This window comes from Sycon ciliatum, chromosome 12 (assembly GCF_964019385.1).
Source record: "Sycon ciliatum chromosome 12, ocSycCili1.1, whole genome shotgun sequence".
Taxonomy (NCBI): domain Eukaryota; kingdom Metazoa; phylum Porifera; class Calcarea; order Leucosolenida; family Sycettidae; genus Sycon; species Sycon ciliatum.
The window spans coordinates 16,141,407-16,153,593 of NC_088654.1; the positions used below are offsets into that span (position 1 = coordinate 16,141,407).

At 46.9% G+C, this 12,187-nt stretch overlaps 1 protein-coding gene across 2 annotated transcripts; it reads right to left on the reverse strand.

The window, feature by feature from the left end:
* Positions 1-211: 211 nt before the first annotated feature.
* On the reverse strand, positions 212-10,878 carry LOC135827809 (uncharacterized). 2 transcript variants are annotated; one of them, XM_065340237.1, is made up of 4 exons: positions 10,497-10,878; positions 5,332-5,425; positions 4,221-4,320; positions 212-1,303 (listed from the first exon to the last, which is right to left on the reverse strand). In XM_065340237.1, the coding sequence occupies exons 1-4, from the start codon at positions 10,581-10,583 to the stop codon at positions 511-513; spliced, it is 1,074 nt and encodes a 357-aa protein (XP_065196309.1). In that variant the 5' UTR covers positions 10,584-10,878; the 3' UTR covers positions 212-510. The 2 variants fall into 2 exon arrangements, with proteins under 2 accessions (XP_065196309.1, XP_065196310.1); XM_065340238.1 differs by lacking the exon at positions 5,332-5,425.
* Positions 10,879-12,187: the final 1,309 nt, after the last annotated feature.

Genomic DNA, 12,187 nt, shown 5'->3' on the forward strand with positions numbered 1-12,187 from the left:
CATGTCGCATGCAGGTGTGACTTTTATTTCGCCACCAGTTGTAACCCCGCCCCCAGTAGCCAAATCAGTCAGTTTCACTGGCTACATCACCATGCTGTGGGTAAGACCGCTTGAAATGTGCTTGGATCCATACAAAAACTGGATCCAAGTGGATCCAGTTTTTGAATTTTTGAAATTGTTGCTATGCTGTGACGTAGCACTTTCAAGCCCTATTCAATGGCTTCTGCTTTCTTGAAAATACTGTAATCTGGAGAATCCAATAAGTACTGTTATAAAGTGCGCTGCAAGATGCGGATTCATGCACATAATACCGGCAGAAAAGGCAAAAAAATACTATGAATTTATCTCAAGAGCCAGCAGTCCATACATGTATGTTCATACTATGTCACTTCCTCTTATGTACACAAATATGTGCATGCACGCAGACTGGGAAATTCCTGGCTTTGCTGGGGATAGTCAGCTCAAACTATGGTCCCAGCGGACGCCGAGTTGAACAGTGTTTGCTGCACTCTAGCGAACAACATCCCTGCAGAGATTCCTCTCGCCCAGGCGCTCGTTGCGCGCCACAATGTTGAGAATTCCCTGCGGTGCGTTGCCGATCACCATCAGCGGTACGCCATCGCCTGGGCACGGGAAAACCTGCTGTGCGAAGTGGTGGAACGACGGCTCGTGTATGAGCGTGAAGCCCGCCTCGGCCGTCAGCAGGCCCATGAGCGCGTCCTCGTTGTTCCCGGGCACCGGACAGTCCATGGCGGAGTGTCGGATGGCCGACTGCACAGTGCCCACGCACACGTCCAAGGAGAGCAGGTAGGCAAAGCCGCTCGGGTAGCGCGGGTAGCGGCGCAGCGACGGGTACGCTTTGCTGTCGATGCAGTTCGGGTGCGCGTTTTCGTGGCAGTACAGAGGGCGGCTGAACCGGTGAGCGTGGCCGGTGAACACACGCGCGAGCGGCAGCCGCGACGCCCAGTTGATGAACAGCGACAGCGTAACAAACGTGTCATCGTCGGCCAGCATAACGTGCGTTACCGGCACGTCCGGCTGCTTGCGTTTGACGAATCGGCGCGTCGACGCGAGCGTTGCCCAGTTCAGCATCCAGACGGTTTTCATTAGAAACGTTGAGTACAGGTCGTTAATATCACGCGCATAGATGATATCGCCATATTTCCTGTTTTCATCTTCCAGACTCTCGTTGTTGATCTTCGAGATGTGCTTGACGCCGATGATGAAGTAACACGAGAGCTTGATGTTGTTGAGGTGCTTTGGAATCTTCACGTTTGGCGGGTAGTATTCACCGGAACGACACCTAACCAGAAAGGTAGACCAGAAAACAAAGACGACAACGGATATTGCTGCCAATCCATATACAGTCGTCCCTCTCTAATCCGACACCTTTTGCTACGGCGTTTTCTGCTGGATTAACGAGGGTGCTGGATTAAGAAATCCTGCCCTCTGACCCGGCCCTACCCAATTGCATGCATGTATCATATGTACGTCAAAACGCAGGGTTTTTCCGTGTCGACCCAAGTATTTGGTGCACGGCTTTATATTCTCAATTGTTCTCCGGGAATATACACAGTGATAAAGTGATAAAGTAAAACAGAGAACATGTTCACATGTACTCTTGCACACACACGCACACACACACGCATGAAAATTGGCAGGACACTACTCCTTGCTAAAATAAGAAAGTATGGTTGACTGCCGTTGTCTCCTTGACAAGCCTAACCTGGCATGGCAAGGAGACCTGTACGGTACGCGATTTACGACTGCCGGATTATGAAATCAAACTACGTGCAGTTTGAGCGATTCGTTTCAAAAAGTCACTGCAGGAGGCGGAATTCAAGTGCCGGATTAAGATGTAGGAATTGAACGAAAAAATCGGTTTCGTCAGAAAGTGCGCCGGTTGGCAAGGGTTCGGGATAAACAAGTGCCGGATTAGAGAGGGACGACTGTACACATAATCAACAGAAGAGGAAGAAGCTGTGCCGACCATTCGCCACCTGTGTGAAAATCTAGAACATTCAATGGATGGTTGGGGGGGGGGGGGGGGGTCATACCTTCCTAAAATGCTTCACTGATAAAAATTAATATTCCACTTGTACAATCCAAGCAGAAGCTTTTGTCTGTGAGCAGGTCAATCCAACTACTAAAACCCACAGTAAATTTATTCGGCCAAAGTTTATACATACAAGATCGAAAGGGATTGACAACATGCTACACTCGTGTTTGTCCAGCTTTTGTCAATGAATTGATGTACAGTCAACCTCCGAAATACCGACTCTCGATCGCGCATGAGAAAAGCGCCATTACTCGTAAGTAATAAGTTGTCGTTGTTCGCGAGGTTGACAGCATGCAGTCAAATGATCACCAGGCCTAACGATTGTGTCGTTACTTGAGAGATGTTATTGTACCCAAGGTCATTACTTGGACTGTAGTCCGGGCTTTGCGCCTTGGACCACCAAAGAGGATGAAATTGAAGCGCCAACAAGTATTTATGTTTACACAGTACAGTACAAGGTGCATGCACTAACCGGACACCCTTCGGGCAGCGGAGAATGTCTTGATATGACAGTTTTCGCTTGACCTAGGGATGCACGTTTGATCCACAGCACGTTGGTGCATGAAAACTTGTCCGATCAATACAGGATTCTGCTTGATACAGAGTCCTGCAAAAACTGATTTTACTGTATGCAAAGGTGCCGTTTTTCTGTTTTTTTAGCTTGTTTTTTTTTACACTTCTTTGTGCGAGTTTCGTATCAGATAAAAAAATGCAAAGGTGCCGTAAATAGTCAGTAGTACTGTAGAGGCAGAAAATCTCGCCGGTCAATAATTTCGTCCAACTCCAAAAAAAGGGAGTTCTTCCGGTTGAAAATTTTGTCCAGGGATCATAAGAGTGTATTGAAAAAATTGCCACGGTTCGCGTGAGACTCGGCTGGAAACCGAGTTTTCCGCATCCGTAGGAACGCCACCACCCTTCAAGGATCAAGGCGCAGATGCAGCTCCTAAATGGGTATTGAAAAGCTGGACAAAATTAGTCTGGCATTTTATTTAGTCCAAAACCTCCTTGGATGAAAAAAAATGGAAAAGACGAAATTAAATTCCAGACGAATATTTCTGCTTATACAGTGTGCCAAACGTATGCAACTAAGCTCAATAGGTCTCCAGTGGCAAACTGACAGTTTCCAATGCCGCTGAAAACTAGGGGTGAAACGAGTGCCAAAATTGGGGACTCGAGTACTCTTTGAAAAAACGAGCGAGTATTCGAGCGAGTACGAGTATTTTACTGACAAAATAAAACAATGCACTGCACACACTCTCGCACCACCGAACGTAGTACACCCGCTGCACGTGTAGTCTTGCATGCAGCATGGTGCAGGACATAGTCTGAACTACTGTCTTTTGCTGGTAAGTAGGGACAAGCAGTAATTTCGCGCTTGCATGGACTATCAGTACCAGTCAGAGTAAGAGAAATGCTTGATGTACATGCATACAATACACTGTACAAAGGATACTTCGAGTATTTTGCGAAACGAGTACTCGCTCGTTTCAAATTTTCGAGCGAGCGCTCGAGTATTCGATATACTCGTTTCACCCCTACTGAAAACATGACGTGGACATGTATATTCTATCTGTATGCGCACTGCCAGCACTGCCAATCGTCCTCTAGTTTGCGTACTCGGACTACTGCTTTGCGCATCTTGCAGTGTTTTGGCGCTAGCAAAGTACTGCAGTGAACATTGAAATCCGCCGAGATGTCAAGCGGCCATGGGACGCTCACCTTGCAGCCGTGAGCACTTCTCGTCCATTTTCACAGTGGAGGTGGACTACAGTGAGTATACGCGCTAATGACCAGTCAGGTCCGCCACACTTCTATGTCCACTGATGTTGCAAGGAACTTCATCATTCAGCTTGCACTGGCCATGCTCCTACTCAGCTAGTCGATATTTTTTTCAATTTTCGTGCCATTTTTTTGCGCAAATTCTGCAGTGCAGCCGAAAGAGTGGTTTTCTTTACAAATACGGAAAAGTACAGAAAGTTGGCAGCAGTGTACTGCAGTGTATGGCATTCTATAGTGCCTGGTGCACACGTTTCCGACAAATTTGTGTGCGTACAGATAGTCTAAACCAGTCCGCTGATTTCATGTCGGAATCTGTGTCGGAGAATCAACCGAAAGATCGGCCTAGCGTGGACCAGGCGCGACGGCATTCCATTCCACTCACCGGTAAAACCAGCTATTGCGAAGGTTGTTTCGTCTCCACTTGTATTTCCTGTCTGTACCTGTCTTGATCAGAATGAGAACGTGACGTGGCTTGCCAACATCTGGACCACGGCAACACACACACACGCGTGCACACACATACACAAACACACTCGCACACACATGCACACACACTCACTCTCTCACACACACACACACACACACACACACACACACACACACACACACACACACACACACACACACATACACAAAGACACACACACAAAGACATATTTACACACACACACACATACACACACACACATACACACACACACACACACACACACACACACACACACACACACACAAACACATAATTTTTCTTGAGAGCACAGAACCACCAGAATGGATGAGAGTGAAACAGTAGCAAGGAGAGAATGGAAAGTTAGATACCAGGAGAGCTGGAATCAAAAAGTAAATAATGGACATAAAAGGTGGTCGCTACAAGGACAGTCGTAGCTATGCTTGTGAGTCTGCCAGCACTACACTGACCACATGGTGTCAGCAACACTGTGCCGGTACAGCACCAAAACAAACCGGAGAAGAGAGACGTTTTACTCTGGCATTATCCGGCACTATATCTGCCAAGAAGTGCTACCAGTGTGATACAAATATCCCTACCTTTGACATGCACCAGCTAATACCAAGAGTACATAACCTCCAAGAGTGTGCAACTGCCTGCACAACCTCTATGCAGTGCTTCGACGGCAGAACTTCACATCACGTTGCATGGTTCAAAAGGTTACACAGGCAAACAGTGCAAAGTGACCGCAAGAGAGTTGTACCCAAAGCTGGGTTGCGTACAACCCTGTATCTATCATGCACAGAGTACAAATAATGTGTACGGGTTCGTCACGTGATGTGAAGTTCTGCCGTCGCAGACCCCATAGCTGGAGTGGCACACTCTTGGGGCTTATGTACTCTTGCTAACACACCCCCCCCCCTACCTTTGACATCCACCAGCTAATACCCCCCCCCCCCCCTACCTTTGACATCCACCAGCTAATACCCCTCCCCCCCTACCTTTGACATCCACCAGCTAATACCCCCCCCCCCCCCCCCACTACCTTTGACATCCACCAGCTCGGGAACAGTGTGCGGAGAACGTGCCGGCAGGTAGCCACCGACATCTACAGCTTCAGAGGCTAGCCAATGAGACAACTGCAGAGGAAACACATAATTGTTTACGCAAAACATAAGGTGAAACTTTGACACGCGACTGACCATTTGGTCTGCAACACTATCTTTAGAGGCACCAAATGTGTTGACCGTGTAAAGCCCAGCCTGCTCTCACAGACTATCTGCATTCAAAGAGCATGATAAAAAGTCTAACAGGTGGTCATTGAAGTAGGGATTATACTTGTTGGCTACAGTCAACTTTGCGTATAACAACACTCGGCGGGGCATCAGAAAAGTGTCCTTATTCGCGAAATGTCCTTATACCCGAAGTCTCATTATATGTACAGTCAACTTCGCTAATAACGACTGCGGATACAACGACAATTCGCGAATAACGACAGAATTTCCATGCCCACAGCAAAGTCACATCCCACTGTAAAACATCTACAGTAAAAGCTGTCAAGGCGATCACTCGGATAAGGCGACCACTCGGATAAGGCGACCACTCGGATAAGGCGACCACCTGTCCTACAAGACCCCTGGAACCAGAATCAAGGGATGCTCTTTCCAGTAAAATGACCCTGGATAAGGAGACCACCTGGTAACAAAGACCACATTTCGAAGGTCCCTCGAGCGGTCGTCTTAGACAGGTTTCACTGTAATGAGAATTCGGGTATAACGACACTTCGCGTATAAGGACACTTTTCTGATACCCCGCCGAGTGTCGCTATACGCAAAGTTGGCTGTACATTCATTGCCTTCTCATCAGGTGGAATACAGGAAAATAGAAACTGCCCAAGCCCGGCACCATGAATTATACACAGTATGACTGTGTGGTCAAAACAGCTCAAAGTAGAGTAGCCAAACCACCGCTGTAAAAGCCAGAACCTCGTACACATGAAGCCATGGTGAAACGCGCACGTGTGAAGAACCTAGTGCTGAGTCGGGTAGCATTTTCTTCGGGTTTCGGGTTCGGGTAGTTTTCCAAGGGTAGCACGGGTACCCAGTTGGGTTATGGTTCCATGGTAACACCACAATGCACCTCTTCCTTTGCACACCGGGTAGACATAGTAATACATGAATTTGTACACATGCACTGTACATGATGTCATCTGCGACTTCGGGTTTTCTGGTACTATTCTGTACCCGTCTACCCGAGGTCCTCACGGGTAGCACGGGTACCCGACTACCCGCGCACACCACTAGTAAAAGCCATACCCTCGTACACATAAAGCAATGGTGAAAGGCACAAGTGTGAAGAAACCAAACAAGAATGCGACATACTACGACAAAAGTACCACTGATGGAAGAGTTTTGGGATGTTGAATAAATTGGTGACTGTGAGAAACATTATGCCTGGTTCACACTAGGCCAATATTTTGGCTGATGCTCCTACACCGACCCCGACAAGAAATCGGCCGACTGGGTCGGACCTATACACTCCCACACAATGCTGTTGGAAACGCGTTCAACAACACCTTCCACACGAGGCAATGTTTTGCGCCGATTTTGATGGTTTTTGTACGATTCCACGATCGGCCGAAAAATCGATAGGTAAGCGATGCTCTTCCTCTACACTATGGTAAGGTAATCGTCCAAGCAGAGATCGCTTAGGATACTTTTCGATTGGGGATAAAGGAGGAACGGAGCGTCTCAGCTTCCTCGGACCAAGACCATTCGACTCAGCACCCCGAAGACTACAACCGGTGAAAATTTGATTTTAGGCTTGACTTCCCCTTTAGGACTTTTGAGATTCCGCATTCTGTGAAACTACCAAGCGTTTTTATACTTGAAGGCGGGGGGGGGGGGGGGGCAGGTGCACTCTGATATGACAGGCTGCAGCTAGTGCGAGCGCGTATAGGTGCGCGGACGACAGAGTGCTCCGGGTACGTTCATACAAGCAAATTAATGTCCCTCGGGGAGTTGTAAAATATTTTACGACTCCCCGATGTACAGTGGTCGCACCTGAACGCACCCAGCTCTGACCTACATGTACAGTAGAACCTTTGACTAGCGACCACCCCTTGCGGCCAGAGAAAGCGGTCTTCAGTGGCAGGTGGTCCTTAGTTAGAGGTTTGCAACGCACAACCATTATTATGATTGTGAGACCGTCCGTGCCTGGCGAAGTGGTCTGTAGTAGCAGGCTGGTCGCTAGTCACGGTGGTCTGTAGTTACAGGTATTACTGCGGTTGCAAGAGTTGTGCTAGGTACACGTGTATCCAGTTGGTTTGAAATCCTAGAGCAGACACTGCATGGTGACAGGCTTGCGGGATGCAGGACCCACTGTATCCACATACAGCAAAACCTGTCAAGGCCACCACTCGGGTTATCCGACCACCTGTCCTAGAGGACTACTGAAACCAGGACCGAGAGATGCTATTTCCAGGTAACTGACCCTGGATAAGGAGACCACCTGGCATCAGAGACTGCATTTTGAAGGTCGCTTGTGCGGTCGCCTTAGACCAGTTTCACTGTACTTCAAGCATAAACTTGCAATCGAGGAGCCCAGATGCTCATCAGTTTGAGCGAATGATATGGGGAAAATCAGATAGTGACCACTCTCACCGACACCCCTAAGCAACGGTGTGGCCATCATACAAGCAGTCGCCGTTAGACACCACAAAACCCGCTCAACACTTCCTTTAGACTTCGTAATATGTTCATTTTCTACCGTTTCGTCAGGCGTATTTTTACCACAATACCTTTTTTCCGGAGTAAAAGCCGCACCCCCCCCCCCCCCCCCCCATTTTGGCCACGACATACAGACATCTTCCCTATTTATCACTGTCAATTTGGTCATCTAAGTGTGAGCCGCACTCCCTTTTTGGTATGAAATTAGAGTGTTCAGAGTGCGGAGTATACTCCGGAAAATACAATACTTTGCCACGGTGCTGCATCGGTCTCTTCATTGCAGTGCTTAAACCAATCAAGTATATTCCCATTCCGTTTTTGCTTTAGTGTAGCCCTCAGGTTGATTCACTTATTTATTTCCTACCCTTCCTCTCTCCGTATTTCTGCTCCCCCCCCCCCCCCCACCCCTCTCTCTCTCATTCCCTCTGTCGTCCACATGTATCAAAGGAGGAAACCGCATGTTTGTGGCGCGACGGTAAATAAACTTCTACAGCAACTACAATCAAGTAAAGACTCATGGAAGTCCGGGCCGATGTGTCAAGTACAGGCAGACCTCGTTTATCCGGATGCCGAGATCCGGAAGAAAATCGCTGGTTACCGATTTACAGCATATGCCATGCATACATACAATATGTGTGTCGGATTATCCGGTTCCCTCGCATATGCGGGATTTTTTCTGGAAAATGGATGTGTGCGGTTTTGCGAGGTGTGACTGTATGTGCCGAACCCTGTGCAGCCCTAGATCTGCACTGGAAAACTCACTGGCGCAGGGCACCGAGTTGACTCGCCACATGGGATTTCATTGAGCAGCACTGCACTATGTACATCTACATGTACATGTACGTGTTTCGGTAATAGGGCTTGAAAGTGCTACGTCACAGCATAGCAACAATTTCAAAAATTCAAAAACTGGATCCAGTTTTTGTATGGATCCAAGCACATTTCAAGCGGTCTTACTCACAGCAAGGTAATGTAGACGGCGAAACTGACTAATTTGGCTACTGGGGGCGGGGTGACAACTGGTGGCGAAGTAAAAGTCACACATGCATAGGACATGAGTGGGTTGCTATGCACCGAAATACTGAGGCAATAGAGAGGTTAAGTTACATGTTTTTTTGCCTTTTTTCAAAACGCGGTGCAAATCTCACGTTACGTGAACATTTTAGAGGTTGAGTTACACGTGCGACATGACGTGAAATTTTGCCTGGCAGGATTCGGGTTTAGTTCACACAAATATCAAATCTTCCAACAAACTCGGTAAAACTCGATAAAACTACGGAAACTCACACAAATTCGATCGGGATAACCAAGCGAAACTTCCAAAAACCCACGTCACGAACTTACGTGCGGGACTGTCAACTCACGTAAAACACGTCAAATTTTACGTGAGATTTTTGAATTTTTGACGTAAAAGTTCACGGATGTAAGAATTTTACGTGAAACTTAACCTCTCCAATAGCAAAGTCACACCTTAGTGGATCCAAAATAGAAATCTGATGTCAACTTACTACTCCCTGTTTGTTTTTGAGATCATCACTTTCAAGCCCTATTACGGACGGTCGCTACAATAATCGGACAAAGGTAGGGCTTAATCGATTGATAATTCCTTTAAAACAATCAACGAATCGTTACGTTATAGATAGTCTGATTAATCGTCAGGGATTTAGAATCCGAAAAGTACGGAAACTTTGAATCAGTTTCCGCTGTGAGTATGCAGCTGCAAGGGGTATGGTTCATGTTCTCAGGTTCAATTGACTTCAAAACTGCCATGTTTCGGAGCCACCCTTTCACTAACGATTTTTGGCACTACCTGTATGAAGACATAGCTTGTGAAGTTGTGGAAACAGAGTAATGTTTGCACAAAATCCTGGCAATATAATTTTGCTAACCGGTTGATTCATGTAATCGATGAATCGATCGGTAAAGCTAAGAGTAATCGGTAATCATCTAGTTTAGGGTCCCAAATTATTTCGCACTTTCCCAGTGTTCTGTGTACTTGAGAGCGTGGTTGAGTGTTACCATTAGTTTAGTGTCCTTAGAGTTGTTTCCTTTGACTTTGTGGTAATTGTAATCATTGAGACGTAGCCGAGTGCCGCGGAGTGGTACTACTTTGAAGTAGGTGCAGTACTTGCGTGTGCGTGTTCATGTGACATAACTGACGACCACTTTGTTGATCCGGATGATTGAAGCATCCATACCAACAATGTCGAAAATATGTGGATGCGTGCGAAGCGCCAGCTCAAACGCAACTTCGGCACGTCTCGCCGAGTCGCGAGTTGTTTCCAACCTACCTCTGCGAGTTCGTGTGGCGGCAAAGAGTTCGAGAGGAACGAAACACACGTACACAGAAAGTACACAGAACATTGGGAAAGTGCGAAATAATTTGGGACCCTAAACTAGATAATTACCGAGTAATCAATACTGTAGGTGAAAATGCACGATCGTTTCAGCCCTAGGTAACACAAGTGATCATTCGTTTTACCTCTGGCACAACGAATTGCAAGCATGCCCAAATCAAGCATAGTCCCGCCGCTCCAGCAATCAGGATTCTGCGACTTGGGTACAACATGCTTCGCCGTTCGGTGCTGGGCCTTTCCGCTATGTCCTATGCATATACGATACACCGGATCGCGGAGTCTCTTGCGATCTGAAGTAGCTAGTCCTCCAGCGGGTCAAGGAGTCGCGCTGATTGTCGCTCACCGATGTCACCTCGTGGTGTTTCATCCACTTGACCGTTGCATCTTCGCCGCTACATTCATTTGTTGTAGCGAGCATGTCGACACGACATGACTAAGTCACAAGGCTAAGAGGCCGGACTTCTAACTGAATTATTTACATTCTTACTTTCTAACTAATGTAGTGTTACATCGTTTTCACTTTTTTTCTGGCAGCATGCACTTACTTGAACCCGTACAGCTACAGAGCGATGACTGCCACCACGTGCAGGCGCAACAAGTAGACTAGTACCAGTAGTAGTAGTACAGTATGCATAATAATCATGATAATGCCGAACACAAACAGTGCAGTCAGTCAGTGCAACACCTCACTGAAACAGTCTCAGTTCAAACGAGTGCAGCTGGTATCTGGAGATTATGACTGAATATGAGTGATGCACTACGTGTAGTCTTGCAGTCTTGGCTTGCTGTCTGCAGTCTGCACTCTGCAGACTGCAGTCGTGCAGAGTAGCATACAATAATCATGATAATCTGCAGTCACACATCGTGACTACACATGACTATGTAGATATCTACGTGCATGTGCTGTCCGGAAGACAGACTGAAGGCTGTGAAGCATGGCGCGGATCGCGGAGCGCCGGCGAATGAATGAATCACGTGAGTCGTAGCTACATGTAGCTGCAAAGTCTGGACTGTGTATGTACGCGCGCGCCCCCGTGTGCATGGTGTGTGTGTGTGTGTAAGAAAATCACTTCAAACAGGCTGTGTAGCGTTGGTCACGCTACAAGCTCAACATTTGCGTATAGGTATACGCTCAGCGTACTGTTCAATACGACGTTCGTTCTACCATACAACGGTCGCATGACAGTATACATGGTATATTATTACGTTGCTGTTTGTGATTATTTTCCATAAATTGCGTTTATTTTATCTTTCACAGTGAGATCAGAGTTTTACTGCTAGAGGCAGTTTTGCCGTTCTAGAGAGAGTGAGAGAGTTGTTAATAAAGTTAGTTTCGAGTTGTTAGGTTGTTTTGCCTCCAGGCCCGCTACAAAATTGGTGGCAGCGGTGGTTAAACTTAAAGTCAACTTTGTCAGATTCGACCCCACCTGTTTTACATTGGTAGCAATGGCGCTACAAAATTGATGGCAGCGGTAAAGTTTTGTTCTAGTTGCATGTTTTCCGACGTAATGGCCGCTACACATTTGTGACAGCCGTCAAGTTTAGTTTTAGTTTTCATCCACGTTTCGCTGATAATGTGTGTATGAGGGCTCAAGTACTAGTAACTAGTTAGTGTAGTATCCCTGCCTTGCTAGTACTGAACTGTAGCTGACTACTACATCTACATTTATTTTTACCTCTAATCATGTCACATGTACACGTACACGCACTGCATGACTCTTGTCACTCCTAAGCTTAGCTGACAAGCCTGCAAAGCTAATATTATTACATGTATATCACTTCTCACCACTTGTGTTTCTCTTGCGCTTGCTGGATT